This window comes from Halichoerus grypus, chromosome X (assembly GCF_964656455.1).
Source record: "Halichoerus grypus chromosome X, mHalGry1.hap1.1, whole genome shotgun sequence".
Lineage (NCBI taxonomy): Eukaryota > Metazoa > Chordata > Mammalia > Carnivora > Phocidae > Halichoerus > Halichoerus grypus.
The window spans coordinates 117,689,763-117,711,607 of NC_135727.1; the positions used below are offsets into that span (position 1 = coordinate 117,689,763).

At 39.5% G+C, this 21,845-nt stretch overlaps 1 protein-coding gene across 4 annotated transcripts in view; it reads left to right on the forward strand.

Annotated features, from left to right (window-relative positions):
* LOC118535206 (sex comb on midleg-like protein 2) overlaps positions 1-21,845 on the forward strand; it is a 94,869-nt gene that overhangs the window by 12,938 nt on the left and 60,086 nt on the right. For 3 of the 4 annotated variants that reach the window (XM_078065348.1, XM_078065350.1, XM_078065351.1), the window contains exons 2-6: positions 4,016-4,061; positions 7,332-7,400; positions 13,716-13,786; positions 14,662-14,896; positions 20,144-20,232. In XM_078065348.1, coding sequence (XP_077921474.1) covers positions 4,040-4,061; positions 7,332-7,400; positions 13,716-13,786; positions 14,662-14,896; positions 20,144-20,232 — 486 coding nt within the window. In that variant the 5' untranslated portion in view covers positions 4,016-4,039. The remainder of the gene's footprint in view (positions 1-4,015; positions 4,062-7,331; positions 7,401-13,715; positions 13,787-14,661; positions 14,897-20,143; positions 20,233-21,845) is intronic. The other variant, XM_078065349.1, reaches the window with a different exon arrangement.

Below are 21,845 nucleotides of genomic sequence, written 5' to 3' on the forward strand. Positions count from 1 at the left end.
AAGCATTGGTTTTGAAGTTAAGAATATTTGCATTGCATTTAACTCTAAGAAAGTTCTTTTTTTATAGAAATACTTATTTTAGGGGCACCTGAGTGGCTCAGGTCATGATCCTGGAGTCCTGGGATTGAGCCCCATGTTGGGCTCAGCACTCAGCCGGGAGCTTGTTTCTCCCTCTCCCTCCGCCCCTCTCCACTCATGCTTGCTTGCTCTCTCTTTTACTCTCTCTCAAATAAATAAAATCTTTTAAAAAATTATTTTATACCCACCAGTAGCATATGAGAGTTCTAATTGTTCCATATCTTCATCAACATTTGGTATTGTCATTCTTTTTAATTTTAGCCATTTTATGTAGTCGTATCTCATTGTGGTTTTAATTTGTGCTTCCCCAAATACTAATGATGTTGAACATCTTTTCACATGCTTAACAGGCCATTTGTGTATCTTCTTTAGCAAAGTGATCGTCCAAATCTTTTGCCAATTATGTTTTTATTGGGCTGTTTGCCTTTTAAAAATTGAGTTGTAAGAGTTCTTTATATATTCTGGATGCAGATCTTTTATCAGATACATATTTTGCAAGTATTTTCTCCTATTCCGTGGCTTGTCCTTTTCTTAACAGTATCATTTGAAGAGCAGTTGTTAGTTTTGATAAAGTCCAGTGTATCAGTTTTTTCTCTGATGTGTTGTGCTTCTTTGTGTCATATTTAAGAAGTCATAGCTTAATTTAGAGTCACAAGGTCTCTGTGTTTTCTTCTAGAAATTTTATAGTTGCAGGCTTTACATTAAATTTATGATCTTTTTTTGAGGTAATTTTTGTGTATTAACTTCTGAGATAAGTGTTGTTTTTCTTTTTTTTTTGGTACATGGAGATGTTCTAGTACTATTTGTTGGAAAAAGAAAAAACCCCAAAACTATCCTTTCTCCATTAAATTACCTTGGCCCTTGTGTTGAAAATCTATTCACGGGGTGCCTGGGTGGCTCAGTTGTTGGGCGGCTGCCTTCGGCTCAGGTCATGATCCCAGGGTCCTGGGATCAAGCCCATGTCTGGCTCCTTGCTCAGCGGAGAGCCTGCTTCTCCCTCTCCCTCTGCCTGCTGCTCTGCCTACTTGTGCTCTCTCTCTGTCTCTCTGTCAAATAAATTAAAAAAAAAAAAGAAAATCTATTCATCATATATATATATATGTGTATCTTTTGGGACTCTATTCTGTTCCATTGGTCAGTATGTCAATCCTTATGCCAATACCACTCTATCTTCATTAAATATTGCCTTTGGATAAATTATTAAATCCAGTTTATTAATATTTTCTTTTATGGCTTGTGCAATTTTATGCCTATTTAAGAAATCTTCCAACTTGTGTGCATGGTACATGGATTTACTTATTTAGGTCTTCAGAGATTTACTTTTAATCATCTCTATACATATATCTTCACCTCCTAGGATTATAAGATTACTTACTCAACTAATGGGAGCAAATGATAACAGTTGAGATCAAGAGTTCAGTTATAGTTCAGAGATTTGAAAGAAGGGCATAGGAACCTGGGTATACCCTTTATGTGTGACCCATCCCTCAGTTTTTCAACTGAGCCCCTTTTGTAGAGTAGAGGAACTTATTTTAATGTAATTCACAACTTTTTGCTCTCTGATTAGAGTTGGTAAGTGCCTTCACTCCCTACCTGGATTACAGCTCATCTCCCTTTACTTTCTGCTTGGATTCAGCACCCTTTATATATTTCAAATATTGTCTTTTTCTTTTCTTTTTAAATTTATTTTTTTAAGATTTTATTTATTTGAGATAGAGAGAGAGAGAGCATGAGTGGGGTGGGGGGCAAACGGAGAGGGAGAAGCAGGCTTCCCACTGAGCAGGGAGCCCAATGCAGGGCTCAATCCCAGGACCCTGGGACCATGACCTGAGCTGAAGGCAGAGGCTTAACTGACTGAGCCACCCAGGCACCCTCACTTTGTCTTTTTCTTTAGCCACTCGGCTATGGTCTTTAATTGAAAACATCCTCACTCACAGTGGTATTGAATATTTAATTCATTTGATTATTCCAATCTGACTTTCAGGGCTGATGTCTCAGAAGGGGAGGTAGTGCTTTGTGAATCATCTCTGTATGGGTGGCTTCTGAAGGCATGGGCCCTGAGAGACTATAGAGGGAAATAAGAGCCCAGAAGGAACCTGAGCAAGTCTAGCATTTCATAATCAAGTAGAGGAGGCAGGAGCCTCTTCAGTGTCCACTCATTTTGTATCTTCAGTCTGAAATTCCTCTCTTTGTCTTCTCTGCTCATTGAAATACTCATCTTTAAAGGACCAGTTCAAGTGCCACTTCTTTTGAAAAGGCTTCTTTTATATTCCCAGTTAATTGTGTTTTTGTCTTTGCACAGAGCACCACTTTTACCTCTCTTAATAGAGCTTGTATTTTATTCTTTGTTCGATAATTAGTTGTTAATAAGTCTCTTTCACTAGATTTCTAAGGTCTTTTGTAGTAGATTGTGTATCTTCTGTCTACACAGCACCAAGCATATAGGAATTCTGTAAATATTTGTTAAATACATGACTATATCACACCTGGAAACAGATGGTGGTGATATAGAAAGGAACAAGAAAAGCTTTAAGAAGGAGGTGGGATTTATGTTTGGTCTTAAAGGATGCCTAGGATTTCAAGAAGCAGCAGAAGAAAGGGTATCCCATGCAGATGGAACAACATGATGAGTTTTGAACTAGGCCACAGTATAGCTGTAGGCGGTAGATGTCAGGTGGCTTTGAAATTGTGAGGGACCTTAACTAGGCCCAGCAGAAGATTTTTTGTTCAATTCAGTAGTCAGTGAAATCACTGAAGCAGGTAGCTGATTTGGCAAGAAAGCAGCTTAGTCCGTATCTGACAGGTATTGGGTAGGTTGTGGTGGGGAAAGACTCTTGTGGCAAAATGAGTTAGGCGACTATGGTATTAGACCAGGCAGGAGCTAATGAGTGTATAAACCAGTTAGTGCCAGGGGAAAGAGAAATGAGAGAGTGCATGTTGGCTACTGATTGAATGTGTGAGTGAAAGAAGAGAACTTCACACATTCAGTCATACCTGGAGTTTTAAATCCCAAGTACCTGGAAGAGTAGTGTGTCGGTAGGAGAAACAAAAATGTCAGTGTCAGAAGGAGCAGATTTTGAGGAGATGATGCTTGAGTTTAAGTCTGTTGAGTCAGAGATGCAGAAGGCGTTCTGGGTGGCTTAATGAATGTGTTCTCCATGGGCTTCTTTAAATAACAAATTATCTTCTGTTATACACATTATCATGTTCTGACCACAGGCACACAGAGTAATGAGAGATGGATATCCAATTGCCATATTAAATATTTCTGTGTACATACCTCTTCTATAGCACTCATATTGTGTTTTTTATTCATAGCTCCTGGATGGAGCTGTTGGAGGGCAAGGGCAGTGTATTATTTATCTTTGTTGTAGATTGCCTGGCATATTGAGGACATGCAGGAAAAGTTTGAATTAATGAATGAATTAATGGCTCACAATACACAGATCTTTGAACAAGTAATTGTCTTGTTAGAAGACTTGACTCTTGCAGTTCTTACAAGTTTTACTAACACAGTCATGATTCTTCCATCTCTCCATAATATGGGCTCAAGTGGGTTTTGGGATAGGCCTCAGATTGAATCCCAACTCTACCAATTTACCATCTGCTCCTTTTAATTTATTTAACCATAAAATTCACCCTTTTAAAGTGTTATAATTCAGTTGTTTTTAGTGTATTCACAAGGTTGTATAACTATCACCACTATTTAATTCCAGAATATTTTCATCACCCCAAAAAAGAGACCCCTTACCCATACCCATTAGTAGTCGCTCCCCTAGTCCCTCTTTCCCCAGCCCCTGCCAACTACTAATCTACTGAACTTATTTTTAGTAAAGGGAAATAAATTAAAATGATCTAAATCTATAACTGATTTCTAATAATAATGCCCTTCAGAAATATGCTAAAAGGAGGCATTAATTGATCTTTCTCCTTGTAGGAAAGAGTACCAGAAAAGAATACCATGGGGCAAACAGTGAACGAAGGTAAGATTTAATTCCTAAATGTGATGATATTTTTAGTTATTCATTTGGGATGAGTACCTTCTAGTAGACTGAACTTTTGAAAAAAAGTCCTTTTAGAAATAAAGTCATAGGAGATGTTAGGTGCTTAGAATTGGAATTTCAGAACTGAATAGCTATTAAAGATAATTATGTTTTTCCTCACTAGTTTTTTTTTAAAGATTTTATTTATTCATTTGACAGAGAGAGACAGAGAGAAAGAGAGAGAACAGCAGGAGGAACAGCAGAGGGAGAGGGAGAAGCAGGCCCCCCACTGAGCAGGGAGCCCGATGATGTGGGTCTCCATCCCAGGACCCTGGGATCATGACCTGAGCCAAAGGCAGATGCTTAACCGACTGAGCCACCCAGGCGCCCCTTCTTCCAAGTTTTATAAGTGAGAAAACTGACAGGGAGTTTAAGTGAACAGGTCATACAACAGTCTGTGACAAAGTTAAAATCAGAATCCAAATCTTCTAACTCTAATATGATTGGTTAAAAAATGCTTCATCCTGGCGTGCCTGGGTGGCTTAGTCGGCTAAGCGACTGACTCTTGATTTTGGCTCAGGTCATGATCTCAGGGTCATGAGATCAAGCTCCATGTTGGGTTCCGTGCTGGGCATGGAACCTGCTTAAGATTCTCTCTCTTCCTTTGCGCACCCCCATAAACAAACAAACAAACAAACAAATAAATAAGCTTCATCTTGTCTTGCTTTAGTGAGAAGTCTGCTCACCTTGCCTTGAATATGCCACACTCATTTGCACTCTCTCTTTTGAGTTGTATAGTTGACCTTTGAACAACATGGGTTTGAATTGCATGGGTCCACTTATATGTGGATTTTTTTCTTATAAATATATTGGGAAATTTTTTGGAGATTTGTGACAATTTGAAAAAACTCTCAAGTGAACCATTTCTGGATTATTAGTACTTAAGATTTTGGGGAGTCAAAAGTTATTTGTGGATTTTTGACTGAAGGTGATGGGTACCCCTAACTTCCATGTTACTCAAGGATCAACTGTATTTTCTTTTCTATAATACATCCTGCACACCTTTGCCATCCTAAATCATGTTCTTCCTTCAAGATCCAGTTCAAGTCCTGTGTCTCTTAGGAGCTTTTCTGTGGCTGACTGCTGAATGTTGTCCTCTGCTATTCCCACTTTTGTCAGGTGTTTAGTGTAGTCTCTGTAACTAGATTCTCCGCTTCTCTAGAGCAGGAGCCATGCCTTTACAGTTTTACTTTCTTTCCTATTAGAAAATCTTACTGTAGAACTATTTAGTAAATAGGTGTGTACTTTCTTTGTACTAGTCAAATCATTTAAATAGAAAGCAATTTATATATCCATCTCAAATGTTCACACATCTTGAAGAGGCACTGAGTCATAACCAGAAAGTAGATCTGTTACCTTAAATTGTTACCTTAAAATGATACCTGGTATCATTCATAGATCCTTCTTCGAGAAGCTTGTCGTTTGACAATTTGGGTATCAATAAGAGTAAAACAGTGCTAGATTGGCAACACATTAAGTATGGTTAAATTCATGAGTTCATAATGACACAGCAGAACAAAACTTACTGGTTATCTGGAGAATGCTTGGGATCCAGCTCATTATTTTGAAAATTAGAAAGTAAAGGAAAAGAATGAAGTGTTGCTTGTGACTTTCCTATGTGATTTGTACCTCAGGTAATTGAATGATTGAAGAGGGGAGGTTTCTTTCTATACAAGTTTTCTGGCTAATAAAGACAGGATGATAAAATTAGAATACCTCCATTTTGTAACCACTAATGGACTAATGGATCTAAGCAATAGCCATCTGTGGCTGTTCGTATCACAAAAAGAGAAAGAACTAGATATTAGGAGCCTCTTGTGAGAAGTACACAACACCACCTGTGAAGTCACCTTCTTCTCTCCTCCCCTCAAAAAAGCCAAACCTGAATCTGATTAAGCTCAACACACTAATATCTTTTATTTATTTATTTATTTAAGATTTTATTTATTTGTCAGAGAGAGAGAGAGCACAAGCAGGGGGAGTGGCAGGCAGAGGGAGAGGGAGAAGCAGGCTCCCTGCTGAGCAAGAAGCTTGATGTGGGGCTTGATCCCAGGAGCCTGGGATCATGACTTGAGCCGAAGGCAGATGCTTAACTGACTGAGTCACCCAGGTGCCCCACTAATAGCTTATATTTAGAGAAAAGATAAGGACCAGAACCCAGCAGCATAGGAGCTAGTCAGCACAATCCAGACTGTAAAACTAAACTGGTATCATGAGCAAAAAAAAAATCCAGAGGAAGGGGGGAAAAAAAGAGGAGGAGGAGGAGCCTATAAGTATCAAAAGAGACTTAAGACACTTATTATCCATTGCTATATATGGACTTTATTTGGGTCCTGATTCACACAGTTAAAATAAGACGTTTGGGGAAATATGAACACTGACTGCTTATTTGATGTTATTAAGGAATTATGGTTAATTTTTTTCAGCATAATAACAGTATTATGATTAATTTTAAAAAATGAGTCCTTTAAGATGTGTGTGTATATATATGTGTGTGTGTATATATATATATATATATATATATGGACAAAATAATGTCTTAGATTTGTAAAGTCACAAGGTCTAGTGCTATTGGAGCTCCTCAGCTTGGCACAGAGAAAAATCTCTGCCTATTACATTGTCTATTGAATTACATGTATTCCAATTTCCCTCTTACGTTTTAAACTCTTAAAAGCATGCGGTTTATTTCTAGGGTATGTTAATTCTTTTTTTTTTTTTAATTTTATAGAGGGGGAGAGAAGGGGATAAGCTCCCTTTTGGAGCTTACATTTGAGTGGAATGAGACATACAATAGACAAAATAAATGGGCAAATTGTAAGATACGCAGTATGTTAGAAAGTGAAATCCTATGCAGAAAATAAGGATATTAATTATAAAATTAAAACTGGGTCCTATTAGAAAATAGTTTTAGTTTGTAGGTTTTCTTTTTTTTTTTAAGATTAATTTATTTATTTTAGAGAGAAAAAGAGAGCGAGCGTGAGTGGGGTGAGGGACAGAGGGAGAGAATCTCAAGCAGACTCCTGCTGAGCACGGAGCCTGATGCAGGGCTCTACTCCATGACCCATGAGATCATGACCTGAGCCAAACCGAGAGTCAGACAGTCACCCGACTGAGTCACCCAGGCACCCTAGTTTATAGGTTTTCTAAGAGCTCTTTTAGACTTTTGCTATGGCCTTCCAGTGTTGCTCACTATTTTCTTTCATTTTTTAGATTCAATGGATGCCAAGAAGGAGAATCAAGAGAAAGCTCCTCACTCAGGTACATCTTCTGTGCAAAATGGTAGGTTTTAAAGTAGTTCAGTACAATATATTTTTCTCTTCACTCAGTGTTGGTATGAACTCTTATTGCTTTTGGTATAGTCTATGTATAGTAAACTCCTGTAAATGTAAAACCTTAGCAATAGGAAAGGTAAAAGATTTTATTTTGAAAATTTTACTTTGGTTTTATTTTAGAGATAAATTGGTATGGGATTAAAGTAGAAAAAATCATGCATTTCAATGCAGTTTTTGCCAAATTGAAGATACTTAGTTCATAATTACCATTTATTACCAATTAAAAACGATAATTTGATTAATAAAAACTCTTCTAATATTAGAGTCAATGTGGAAATCCATTTTTTGATGGTCAAAAGATAGTTCATTGGATGAAAGCTTAGGCATTGGGAGGTCTGACAGACCTGTTCTAGAATCCTGACCTCATTCTTTACCGGCTTTTTGACCTTGGGCAAATTACTCAATGTTCTTAGTCTCTTTTTTCTTCTCGGTAGCACAAGGATGATACTACTTACTTCATGGGACTATTGGAATTAAATAAAGCAAATGAATGTAAAGCATCTAATATAATGCCTAGGCATACAGTAAATGTTCAGTAAATGTTTATTAACCGTGAGTTATTAATTCATGTTTTAAGTTCCTTATTGTGGACAGCAAGTGTATAGCACTGCATCAGGGACTCAGGAGATAGGATCTGTACCTGCTTTTAAGGAAAACAAAAAAGTTAGTCATATGCACACAAAAAGCTGAATAAAAAAATAACTATAACAAACTTACTGTGTTTATCAGAGTTTTCCAGGCAAACCTTTTGCCCCTTGTTTTTCTGTTGTACCTGTCCTGCCAGCCCCACTCTTGGGGTAGTTCACCTATGACTTTCTGTTCCTACAGGAAGATTGCCTATAGCGGTAATCCGCATGGAATCATTCTTCTTCCTCACTGTGGCTCAGCCTCCAGTGCTTCCTTAGCTCCCTTTTCCATTGGCCTTATTTTGTTCTTCAGCAATTCCCTCCAACCCCCAAAACCCTCCAAGGAAAGGGAGGCCATTAGGTTAAAATGTTCTTCCTCATCCCTACAAATTCGTCTCTGTTTTATTTTTTTAATATAACCATTTTATTGAGATATAATTCACATACCATAGAATTCACCCATTTAAAGTATACAATTCATTGGTTCTTGGTATATTCACAGACTTGTGCAGCTATCACCACAATCAGTTTTAGAACATTTTCATCATCCTAAAAAGAAATCCTGTATCCAGTTAGTAGTCACTCCCTGTTTTTCCCCAATGCCTCTTCCTTCCCTCAGCTCTAGGCAACCACTTATCTACTTTCTGTCTTTATAGATTTGCTATTCTGGACATTTCATAAAAAGAAATTAAAAAAATATATTCTTAAAGATTGAAACTAGTAACTTTTCAAAATTCTCAAACTTGATGGAAAAAATGAGATTACTTAATCAAATTTACAGACATCTGCAGATATTTCTCAGGGTCCTGACCCTAACATCTCATCTTAGAAATCAGTGACCATTAGAAGGTGAGCTCCAAGAGAGCCAGGACTTTTGTCTGTTCTATTAACTGCTGTGTCCACAGTACCTAGGACAGTGCCTGGCACATACTGGCAACCTTTTATGGAAAACCAGTGATGAATAAGACAAACATGATGCCTGCCCTCTTTGAGCTTAGGGGGCAAGATTGACATTAAACAAATCCCCAGTTATAGTTGTGATAATTGCTGTGAAGTAGTAGGTGCTGATCATTCAGCCGAGAAGCTTCCAACTCTAGATATTTTGCCCATCTTCTTTACAGAGCCTCTGAACCCAAGCCTAGCACTGCTGGGAGACATTAGGATTCTGATTTACTCTGGAGAAAACCAAGGTGGCTCATATAGATTATGTTCAGTTTGTCAAAAGGTGTTTGGGCTAATGTATGGATTAGAATAGAGTACAAGGCAAACAGGAAGGACCACGGACATGTGCAAATCACAATCAGATCACATGGTTATATGTGTACAACTGTCTCATGAACAAACCTGTCAGTTGCCAGGCCTCTTTTCTGAGGGAGAATAACATTCCCCTGCTCCAGTTTGTCCATGAGGATAAGATGCATAGGCAGACTGGGTCCTCAGGTTTGGATAAGACTTTCTGACTATTTTGGCTCCTGCTCAGGAATTCCAGCTGTGGTATTATTGAAGATACGTCAAATCTAAATTTAAGCAAATCTAAATCTAAGTAAAGCCTGTTGCTATGTGTGTTTCCCTATGTTATTGGTAGGGTCTCAGCACGTGGGCAGCCAAACTGAACAGCTTTGGGGGCTGAAAATATTGCCTTAAGAATAAAGAAAAAAAGTTAAGGCTCCAAGGGTTAAATGCTACATGGGGTCATTAGCTAGCAATGTGATAGAAAATGATCATATTGCAGAATACTGGTATAAAGGATTTGCTAGCTCAAATTATAGCCCATTCAGACACAAATGGTGATAAAATATTTAAAAAATAGTGTTAAATGAATTTTTTTCTAGTGTTATTGAAAAATTTTACAAATGTAGCTGGTTTATTTGAGGTATTATTATGAAATGATTTTAGTTTCCCTGTCATTATCTTCAACTTACGCTTCTTTCTTCCTGGGATGTTGGCTCCTTAATGATGCCATAGTCAGATTTTCCCCTCCACTCGTGTTTCGTTCTTCTTTTTATTTTTTTTAAGATTTGTTTATTTGAGAGAGAGAGAAAGAGACATGACCGGGGGGGGGGGGCAGAGGGAGAGGGAGAGAGAGAGAATCCTTCAGCAGACTCCCCACTAAGTGTGGAGCCCGATGTGGGGCTTGATCCCACAACTCCGATCATGACCCGAACTGAAATCCAGAGTCAGATGCTTAACTGACTGAGCCATCCACGCACCCCTGGTTTAAAAAAATATTTATACATTTTATTTGAGAGACAGAGCAAGCTGGGGTAGGGGCAGAGGGAGAGGGAGAGAATCCCAAACAGACTCCATGCTGAGCATGGAGTCCAACACAGGGCTTGATCCCATGACCCTGAGCGAAAACCAGGAGTCAGATGCTTAACCAACTGAGCCGCCCAGGTGCCCCTGTTTTCTTCTTTTTTTAATGCTCTCCAAGGTCATATGATGGTAGAGCTTCAGTTAGAACCTTGGGTTTCCTGATTGTCAGGTTAGTCTTAGGAGGTCACTGAAATATCCTGGTCAGTTAATTTTGGAACCATGGATCTCCATTTTCACTTTTATTTATTTATTTTTAAAGATTTTATTTATTTATTTGAGAGATAGTGAGAGCTAGAGAGAGAGAGAGAGAGAGAGAGAGCACATACAGAGGGAGAGGGAGAGAGAGAGAAGCAGACTCCCTGCTGAGCAGGGAGGTTGATGTGGGGCTCTATCCCAGGACCCTGAGATCATGTCCTGAGCTGAAGGCAGATGCTTAACCAAATGAGCCACCCAGGCGCGGCCCCCCAAAATATATATCTAAAAATTTTTAAAGTAAGCTCCATGCCCACTGTGGGGCTTGAACTCACGACCCTGAGATCAAGAGTCCCACACTCTATGGACTGAGCCAGCCAGGCGCCCCTCGGTTTTCACTTTTTTTTTTTTTTTAAGATTTTATTTATTTATTTGACAGAGATAGAGAGGGAGAGAGCATGAGCCAGGGGGAGAGGCAGAGGGAGAGGGAGAAGCAGATTCCTCACTGATCAGGGAGCCCAATGTGGGGCTTGATCCCAGAACCCTGAGATCATGACCTGAGCTGAAGGCAGACGTTTAACCGACTAAGCCACCCAGGCACCCCAGTTTTAACTTTTTTTTTTTTAAAGATTTTACTTATTTATTTGACAGAGAGAGACACAGTGAGAGAGGGAACACAAGCAGGGGGAGTGGGAGAGGGAGAGGCAGGCTTCCCACAGATCAGGGAGCCCGATGCGGGGCTCGATCACAGGACCCTGGGATCATGACCTGAGCCCAAGGCAGACGCTTAACGACTGAGCCACCCAGGTGCCCCCCAGTTTTCACTTTTGACAAAGCTATCCAGTATTAATAAATTGAGGCACAAGTATGACTTTTAGTTTTAGAATAATAATGCATGCTTTTTATTGAGTGACATATGTATGCTTCAACACTTAATTCTCAAAATACCTTGTACCGTATGTATTACTTTTCCTCATTTTGTAGGAACTGAGGCTGAGAAACTGAAATGACTTGCTTAGGTCACATAGCTTGTAAGAAGCAGAGCCAGACTGGAAGAAGGCAGGTTCGACCTCAGATCACATATTCTTGACATTCTGCTGCATGCCATTAAGCACTGTGGTAGTGCTAGCTTTATATCTACAAACAGAATTAAACCCAGTATTTTTTTTAAATGGAATAATCTCTTAGATTTATCGTTAAAAAAAGCAGGGTGCACAGTGTTATGTATGACATGCTTAATGCCATATGTAATATGTGTACATACACATATAAATGCATAAACACATAACAGTGGTATGCTGAAGCTGGCTCACCCCAGCTTGGGAGAGCCACTTGTGCACATCTCTTCCCAGCTTTGTAGTTGGCGACTTCACCCTGTCACCTTGTGATCAGCCATGGTGGTAGTATTTATACCATAGAAATCTGCAAACACTACCAGTCAGGCTTTTTATTTGTATATTCTGGAAAGCTGATTGTTAATCATTTAACAGCACTCCATTTGTGTGTATGTGTATGTGTGTATAAGTATTCTATCCTTGGAAGGATGTATAAGAGGCTGGTAATTCGGATTCCCCCAGGAAGGGAATCTGTCAAACCCAGTAAGTGTGAGGAAATTAAACAAGAGCATAGGTGGTTGATGAGAATTAAACTTTGTATGAATTATGGGGCGCCTGGGTGGCTCAGTTGGTTAAGCGTCTGACTCTTGATTTCGGCTCAGGTCATGATCTTGGGGTCTTGGGATCGAGCCCCACATGGGCTCCCCACTCAGCCGGGAGTCTGCTTCTCTCTCTCCTCTGCCTCTCCTTGCACACACGCCCGCACATGCTCGTGCTCTCTCTCTCTCTCTCTCTCTCTGTCTAAAATAAATAAATAAATCTTTAAAAAAAACAAAAAAGCTTTGTATGAATTAATAGTACCTTTGATACTGCTATCAAGTCATTTTCTCAGTGTCTTGGCAGTCTGACTGGAACACTGAATTGAAGGGTGCAAGCCAGGCAAAGTACCTTCAATACCTTTATGACCTTCAATACCATTGTAATATATCATGAAGACTGAGTGAGAGAAGGGACAGTAAGCATTTGTAGAAAATATAGATCATTAAAATAATTCATATCATGACTGTACTGATGACTGGTTTACTGCTTTGTTCTGCCACCATATTCTTGATACCATGTATGGAGATCTAATAGTCAATTGAGAAACAACTCTGGTTCTCAGATTTTTTTCTTTCCATAAAGCATTGCAGAGGTAAGATTCTGTTAGACCACATACCTAAACACCTTTAGTTCTCCATGAAAAAAAGAAGTGGCTTCACATTAATGGGATGAAATGGTCTTGAGTATATGCATGTCTTTTTTTTTTTTTTTAAGATTTTATTTATTTATTTGACAGAGAGAGACACAACGAGAGAGGGAACACAAGCAGGGGAAGCGGGAGAGGGAGAAGAAGGCCTCCCACTGAGCAGGGAGCCTGATGCGGGGCTCAATCCCAGGACCCTGGGATCATGACCTGAGCTGAAGGCAGACGCTTAATGACTGAGCCACCCAGGCACCCCGAGTATACACATGTCTTGAATAAATTTATATTAGAGACAGATGAGTAGAATTTGCTATTACTCTATAAAAAAAATCCTTTAGTTGTTCTTAGAGTCTACGTTTTTAGAATCATTGTGCTAATTCCTCATTACATGGAGAAGATCTGGAGTGTAATTATATCAGAGCCATTATTATCAGAAAGTTGTCTTTTTATTTCTATGCTGGTAATCAAATGCAGATCAGGAAATTTGAATCTGCTCTTTAGGAAGTCCTTTTTAAACGAGATATGGGGGCGCCTGGGTGGCTCAGTTGGTTAAGCGACTGCCTTCAGCTCAGGTCATGATCCTGGAGTCCCAGGATCGAGTCCCACATCGGGCTCCCTGCTCAGCGGGGGGTCTGCTTCTCCCTCTGACCCTCTTCCCTCTTGTGCTCTCTGTCTCTCATTCTCTCTCTCTCAAATAAATAAATAAAAAATCTTTAAAAAAAAAAAAAAAATAAACGAGATATGGAACTAAAGTCCCATTTTACTCCTGAAAGTTAGTATACATATATATACTGAAAAACCCCCTATTTTGTGTATATATATATTTTTTTCAGATGATTTCCACTGGGAAAATTACTTGAAAGAGACTGGATCTTTGAGTGCCCCTTCAGAATGTTTCAGACAGGTATGCCAAAATTGTAGAGATATTGTATATATTAATGTGAACTGTTAATTTGTTGAGGGATGTCTGTGTGATTGTTAGGTTCTAGCAGTGTGAGGAGATAATGGGATTGTGGTAATGCCACTTAAGGGCCAGATGGTTTATTTGCATTCATTCATTAAGAATTTACTCTGTGTCAGGTATACTAAGCCCTTATGATTGTCCATCTGGAGGGAAAGACAGACATGTAAATAATTAATTATGAGAAGTATGATAACCCTATACTGGGAGTGCTCACAGAAGAGGTGATATCTGAGATGGTTGGAATGAGGGGAAGGATATTCCAGGCAGAGAGAACATCCAAAGCAAAGGCACATGGATGTACAAAGAACCTGAGTATTGAGGGATAGCATGGAGTGGCTGGAGGACAAAGTGGGTAGAGGTGATAGTGTGGGAATAAGGTTAAAGGTGTGGGGGCTCTTAAACTGTATTGAGGACTTGGACTTAGGCAGTGGTGAGCTTCCAGTTGGTTTATTTCAAGGGGAATGGCCTAATCAGAGTCTTATTTTAGAAGGCCACTAAGGGTACATTTTATAGGCTGTATTTGGGTTGCCTGGAAGTGGACAAAGGAATAAGACCAGCAATAGGCAGTGTTTTTATGCTGCATGTCAAGCCAAGGAAAGGGTTTGGAGAAGATCTTTTCCTTGACCCTTAGAGTTCTTTTGCTCACCATCTGCTATGACTGTTACTTAAAACATTTCACAGGTATTCTGGTAACATAATTGACCGTTTGTTTTTCTTACAGTTGATGCATTTTAACAAAACTTTATTTGTGTGTGTGTGTGTGTGTGTGTGTGTATGTGTGTGTGCACATACACACACATATGTAACATATACAGTCCAAGGTTCCACCAGCTAATGACTTCAAAGTTGGTATGAAATTGGAAGCCCATGACCCTCGCAATATGACTTCAATCTGTATAGCCACGGTTGTTGGAATTACTGGTGCCAGGCTACGTTTAAGACTGGATGGTAGCGACAACAGAAATGATTTTTGGAGACTTGTCGATTCTCCAGACATACAGCCTATTGGGACATGTGAAAAGGAAGGGGACTTACTTCAGCCTCCACTGGGTAAGGATAAACAAATTTTAAAGTAACATATTCTTATTAATGTAATATTTAGTAGAAAAAGTTTCAAGTGGCCTTTTATTTATTTAAAGATTTTATTTTACTTTTTTAAAGGTTTTATTTTTTATTTGAGAGAGAGAGTGTGTGTGAGCAGGGGGAGGGGCAGAGGGGGAGGGAGCTCTGCACGGAGCATCAAGCCCCATGTGGGCCTTGATCTCGTGACCCAAGATCAGGACTGAGCCGAAATCAAGAGTCAGCTGCCTAACCAACTGAGCCACCCAGGCGCCCCAGATTTGATTTTTAAGTAATCTTTACACCCAATGTGGGGCTCGAACTCACAACCCCAGGATCAAGTCGCTTGCTCTACTGACCAAGCCAGCCGTATGCCCCTGAAGTAGCCTTTTAGAAATCTCTCACAGGCATTTTTGCAAATAGATGGTTATTGTGGAGAATGTATGAGAGATCAACTCAGTACCATATGTTACAGAGTTTCATGTCAGTACACATGTGGCATATGTGTGCTGAAGGTTCTCCACTCCAGGGCAAGACATATGCTGTCTTCAAACTTGAAATGTCAGAAGCAGCTCTACTAGGTCACACATGCAGATTCAGAAACCCTTCTGGGGGAGAAGTTTGTAGCATTTCTTACTGAGTCACTTCCTCCCTCATTATTGTCTGTTGAGCCATTCAGCATTTTTGGCATGGTGGGGAGCCCAGGTGAAGGGTATGATTCCACATCCAGACCCCAGTTTCAAACTTGGAAGTTTCATTATAACTATAATGAGAAGAAATCACAGTGAGGGGGTAGGGGTCAGTACCTTTAGATCTTTGAAAAGGAGATTGATGGAACTTTATGAGCAAAGGTTTTTAAGCACAAAACTCTGAATTTTGACCAAGTTTTTGAAAGCTAAAAAGTATGTGACTCCAGTTTTGGGCAAAATTGTTCTCTCTTAATATTTATTTATTTTTAAAAGATTTATTTATTTATTTTAAAGAGAGAAAGAGCATGTGTGCACAAGGCAGGGAGGGGGAGAGGGAGAGGGAGAGAGAAACTTTATAGACTCAGCATTCAGTGCAGAGCCCGACACAGGACGCGATCCCACGACCCCAAGACCACAACCCGGGAGGAAACCAAAAATCCAACTGTGCCACCCAGGCATCCCTGTTCTCTCTCTCTCTCTCTTTTTAAAAGATTTTATTTATTTATTTGCCAGAGGGAGAGAGAGAGGGAGAGAGAGAGGGAGAGTACAAGCAGGGGGAGTGGCAGGCAGAGGGAGAAGCAGACTCCCCGCTGAGCAGAGAGCCCGATGTGGGACTCGATCCCAGGACCCTGGGATCATGACCTGAGCCGAAGGCAGACACTTAACCATCTGAGCCACCCAGGCGCCCCATCCCTGTTCTCTCTTAATATTCAGATGTACTCCAGGGGTGCCTGGGTGGCACAGTTGGTTAAGCATACAACTGCTGGTTTCAGCTCAGGTCGTGATCTGAGGGTCACGAGATCGAGCCCTACGTTGGGCTCTGTTCTCAGCGCAGAGTCTGCTTGAGACTTTTTCTCCCTTTTCCTTTGCTCCTCCCTCCTGTGCTCATGTGCACTCCCCCCCCCCAAATAAATAAATCTTTAAAAAAAACAAAACCCCTGGGGGCACCTGGGTGGCTCAGTCAGTTAAGCATCTGCCTTTGACTCAGGTCATGATGTGGGCAGGGGTGGGGTGGGTGGGTGGGGTGGGGGTGGTCCTGGGATTGAGCCCTGCATTAGGCTCCCTGCCCTTCTCCCTCTGCCTGTTCCTCCCTCTCCCTGCTTTTCCCTCTCCCTCAGCTTACTGCTCCCCCTGCTTGTGCTCTCTCTCTCTCTTCTTCAAATAAATAAATAAAATCTTAAAAAAAAAAAGCCTGGGGGCACCTGGGTGGCTCAGTCGTTAAGCGTCTGCCTTCAGCTCAGGTCATGATCCCAGGGTCCTGGGATCGAGCCCCGCATCGGGCTCCTTGCTCCGCAGGAAGCCTGCTTCTCCCTCTCCTACTCCCCCTGCTTGTGTTCCCTCTCTCGCTGTGTCTCTCTCTGTCAAATAAGTAAATAAAATCTTTAATAAAAAAAAAAAAAGCCTGGCCCCCCAAAATATTTTTAGATGTACTCTGTTATTCTGTAGAAAATAAGTGATTTCCTTTATTACTTCTACAGTCTTTTTTTTTTTTAAGATTTTATTTATTTGAGAGAGAGCATGAGGGCGGGGTAAGGGGCAGAGGGAGAAGCAGACTCTCCACTGAGCAGGGAGCCCAATGCGATGCGGGGCTTGATCCTGGGACTCCGGGATCAGGATCATGACCTGAGCTGAAGGCAGATGCTTAGCCAACTGAGCCACCCAGGCGTCCCTATTACTTCTATAGTCTTGAGTGAATGGTAGATATTAGTTTTTGTTTCTTCTTTACAATGCTGAAAATGAAAATTCTCTAGTGTAAAGCACAATGAGAGAATGGATTTCTTTTTGTTTCCTACTATAGTTAAAAATTTCCTCAGAACCCAAAATTTAAGATATTAATAATTACCACTCTTTTAGCAATATATTTTTATACTTTTCTTGCTCTAATTGTTAATTATTCCTAATTTGGTTTAAAATATTAAAAAATAACTAATTAGAGATGTGTTATTCCAAGAAGGTGGTTTAGGGTGTGTGTCTTTTCTGCCTTTTGCCTTCTTTTCTTTCTTCATATCATTTATGTTTTAAATATCTCTTATATCCTACAGAATTCTATAAGAGACAGAAGTGTAAACCTGAGGCATAGTGCTTCCCTGTTTGGATTTGATTTGTTTACAAATGATAATATGTTTTTGGAATTTTGTTTAAAGGAAGCATAACTGTCGTGATTGCCAACATTTCAAACACATAGCCAGATTTATGATCATTCTTTTTTCAAATGACTTTTAGAATTTTTTAATTAAAAATATGAAATACATAGCAGTACATGCTGATGAATATATATTTTGATAGTACATATTAAAAATAGACAATTTTTGCCAATTTGCTCATTAGGTGCTTTGAATAGTTTAGTTTCCATTTTATAACACAACTTACTTGGTTTTTTTTTTTTTTTTTTTTTTTTTTTTTTAAAGATTTTATTTATTTATTTGAGAGAGAGAGTGAGAGAGAGAGAGAGCACAAGAGGGGGGAGCGGGAGAGGGAGAAGCAGACTCCCTGCTGAGCAGGGAGCCCGATGCGGGACTCGATCCCGGGACTCCAGGATCATGACCTGAGCCGAAGGCAGTCGCTTAACCAACTGAGCCACCCAGGCGCCCTGGTTTTCTTTTTTAAAAGGTTATTTAAACCTTAAAGGTTATTATTTAAAAGTTTTTTTAAAGTTTTAGCATGCAAACAGAAAAGTATACAGTTTGTAAGTGTACAGCTTATAAATGAACACATCCATATAACCATCACCCAAATCAAGAAACAGAATATTATCAGCACCCCAGAAGCCCCACTCCTGCTGATCCTGTCATAAACCTCCCATTCCCAAAGGTACCACTGTCTAGACTTCCTAACATTGTAGATTAGTTTTATCTGTGTTTGAGTTTTTATATGCACTTTCATCTATTTTTGGCCTTTTAATCGATGTTTGACTTCAGGCAATTAAAGATTTTTTTTTTAAATATTTTATTTATTTATTTGACAGAGAGAGAGAGAGCACAAGCAGGGGAAGCAGCAGGCAGAGGGAGAGGGAGAAGCAGGCTCCCCGCTGAACAGAGAGCCCAATGCAGGGCTCAATCCCAGGACCCTGGGATCATGACCTGAGCTGAAGGCAGCTGCTTAACCGACTGAGCCACCTAGGTGCTCCTAGGCAATTAAAGAAATAAGAAAAACGTCAAATTAAGATGATGATGATGATGATAGCAATGATGATGATTACATGATGTAATAGGATAAGATGGGGGTTAAGAGAAAGGCATAAGGACCAGAGAATTATTTTTATGCAATATTCTAACCACAGTGTAGCAAATCCATTTTGTGGATGATTATTTATTAGATATCACTAATAATACTGACTTATTATAAGGGAGTATATAATAAATCCCCTTCTTCCCCCAATTTTTCCCCCCTCAGATTAAGGGGATTTTGGTATAGGATTATTATAGGATGACTTTCTGTCTGAACTTTTTTGCATGGTTAATCCTACTGATGGACCTATTGCCAGTGATTGCCAGTGATTCGTGTGCCTCCCTATCTTAATGCATGTATCCATCAGGAATGCTGGCAAGTTCTCTTTAATTCTGGCATCAGTGCAGGCAAGTGTTGCATGAAACGGATTGCAATAAAGCAATACAACTAGCAGACCTCTACCCCCTGTTGCATGTGCCAGATGCTGTGATATTCACTATTATTTGATGAGATCTCTAAAAAAGACACCTGTTGAGTGTATTTTGATTTCATCTGATACAAATTCTAAGAGAAGATCTTGTTTAGTGTGTGTAAAGATTGCTAAAGTGAGAGCTATCTTTTTTCCTAACATTGTATGAAAAATTTCAAACATACAGAAAAGGTGAAAATATTTTACAGTGAACACCCACATACCCATCACCTAGGTTCTGCCATTGTCATTTTACATGCTTGCTTTATCCCTTATCTATCTGCCTTTCTATCGATTCATCAATCCATCTTATTTTTAAATGTATTTCAGAGGAAGTTTTTGATGTTAGTACATTTCCCCTAAATACTTTAGCATGCATATCATTAACTAGAGTTCAGTGTTTATTTACAGTTTTTTTTAAATTTTGAGGTGAAATTTATATACAGTGAAATGCATCATAAGTGTACGTTTGCTGAGTTTCACAAGAAACTGTCTTTCTGAAAGGAAATAAGGCAGGGACTCTAAGGAAAAAGAAGGGCTGGAAGTCTTTTGCAGCCTTTGCTGTGCTTGTGTGGCTGTTGGTGGGGACTGGAAGCTCTTGTGGGTTTTGGCTTGGATCACCCCTAGTATTATGGCCCATTCCTAACGTACATACATGTGTGTTGGTGACCTCTAGCTAGTGGCTTCTCTAAAATGAGAGTTTCTACCCCTACTGTAGCATTGCTGCCAAGTAGTACAGTGGGTACCGTAGAACTGATTGGAGGGTGCATCTGCTTCTCTTAGCTATGTCCTTAGTTTCTCAATAAGAAAGTCATTCTCTGGAGAAGAATGGTAAACAAAACCTCTTTTTTATACTAACTTGCTGTAATATCACAGGGAGACTTTTTCATGCTGATTTATTTTATAAAATAGGGTATCAGATGAATGCGTCATCTTGGCCAATGTTCCTCTTACGAACACTGAATGGATCTGAAATGGCACCTGCGACATTCTTTAAGAAGGTAAGAAAAATGTTATAAAAAGCTTCCATCACCTGGGCTGTAGTTTTGTTGTTTTAATAGGGGCACTTAAATGCTTTGTCTTCTCCGATATGGAAAAAAAAATTCTTTTTAAATTACTGGATTGACACGTGTATTAATCTGCTAGAGCTGCCCTAACAAAGTACCACAGACTGGGTGGCTTAAACAATAGAAAATTATTTTTTCACAATCCTGGGAGCTCTAAGTCCAAAATCGAAGTGCCATCAGGGTTGGTTTCTAGTGAGGCCTTGTTCCTCGGCTTATAGATGGCCGCCTTTTTCCTGTGTCCTCACATGGCCTCTTCTCTGTGCCTGTGGGGAAGGAAAGGTATCTCTGGTTTCTCTTCCTCTTACAAGGACACTAGTCCTTTTGGGTTAGGACTTGACCCTTATGACCTCACTTAACCTTTATTACCTCCTTAAAGGCCCTATCTCTGAATACAATGACATTGGGGATTAGGGCTTCAATTTATGAATTTGGGAGGACATCATTCAGTTCGTTATAGTGACTTAAACAACAGAAATTTATTTTCTTACCGCTCTGGATGTTAGAAGTCCAAGATCAAGGTATCAGCGGGCTTAGTTTCTTTTGAGGCCTCTCTCGTTGACTTGTAAATGGCTGTCTTCTCTTTGTGTCTTCACATGATCTGTGTGTCTGTGTCTTCCTTTCCTCCTCTTATGAGGATACCAGTCATTGGATTAGGGCCCACCCTGATGACCTCATTTTAACTTAATTACCTCTTTAAAGACCCTGTCTCCAAATGAAATCACATTCTGAGGTACTGGGGTTAGGATTTAAATATGAATATGGCAGGGGTGGGGACACGCTTCAGCCCATAACAGCAAGTCATAAAAAAGTCTCAATTATAATCACCCACTCGTCAAAATGAATTTGTACCCTCTTTCTTCACCCTAGATATGAAAGGAGTGCTCTACTGGAAGCAAATATTCATTGCTATTTTTTATTTACCTTCAGAAGTGAAGCTTCCCCTCACTTTGCTGTATTAGTCATCCTTCGACATTGGAGAAAATGATGATGGGCCAAAAAACCACTTGAAAGTTACTTAGAGAGATTTGGTTTCAGAAGTAAAAGAATGTTAAAAACAGTCATCAGAAAGCATTTGTTATAAGGAAATATTTGTTATATAACAAAGAGGGAAAATTCCGAAGATAGTTTATGCTCTTGAGAAAATGTTGAAAGAGTACACTATGTTAAGAAACAGTGAATAAAAGCCAAGTTTTAGTTAAATTACGGGTCAAAATATTTCTTTCTCACCCTCTGCCCTGATTCTTTTTTCAGTCACTTAAATTTTATTACAGTTATTCATGTCAAGAATGGTAAATATTGTAGTTTTTTTTTAAAAAGGGATTCAACAATTCTATACATTTCTCAGTGCTTATCTCAAGATAAGTGGACTCTTAATCCCCTTTATCTATTTTACCCCTCTCCCCACTCACCTCCCCTCTGGCAACTACCAGTTTGTTCTCTATTTAAGAGTCTGTTTTTTTGTTTGTCTCTTTTTTCTTTGTTTTGTTTTGTTTCTTAAATTCCACATGAGTGAAATCATATGGTATTTGTCTTTCTCTGACTGACTT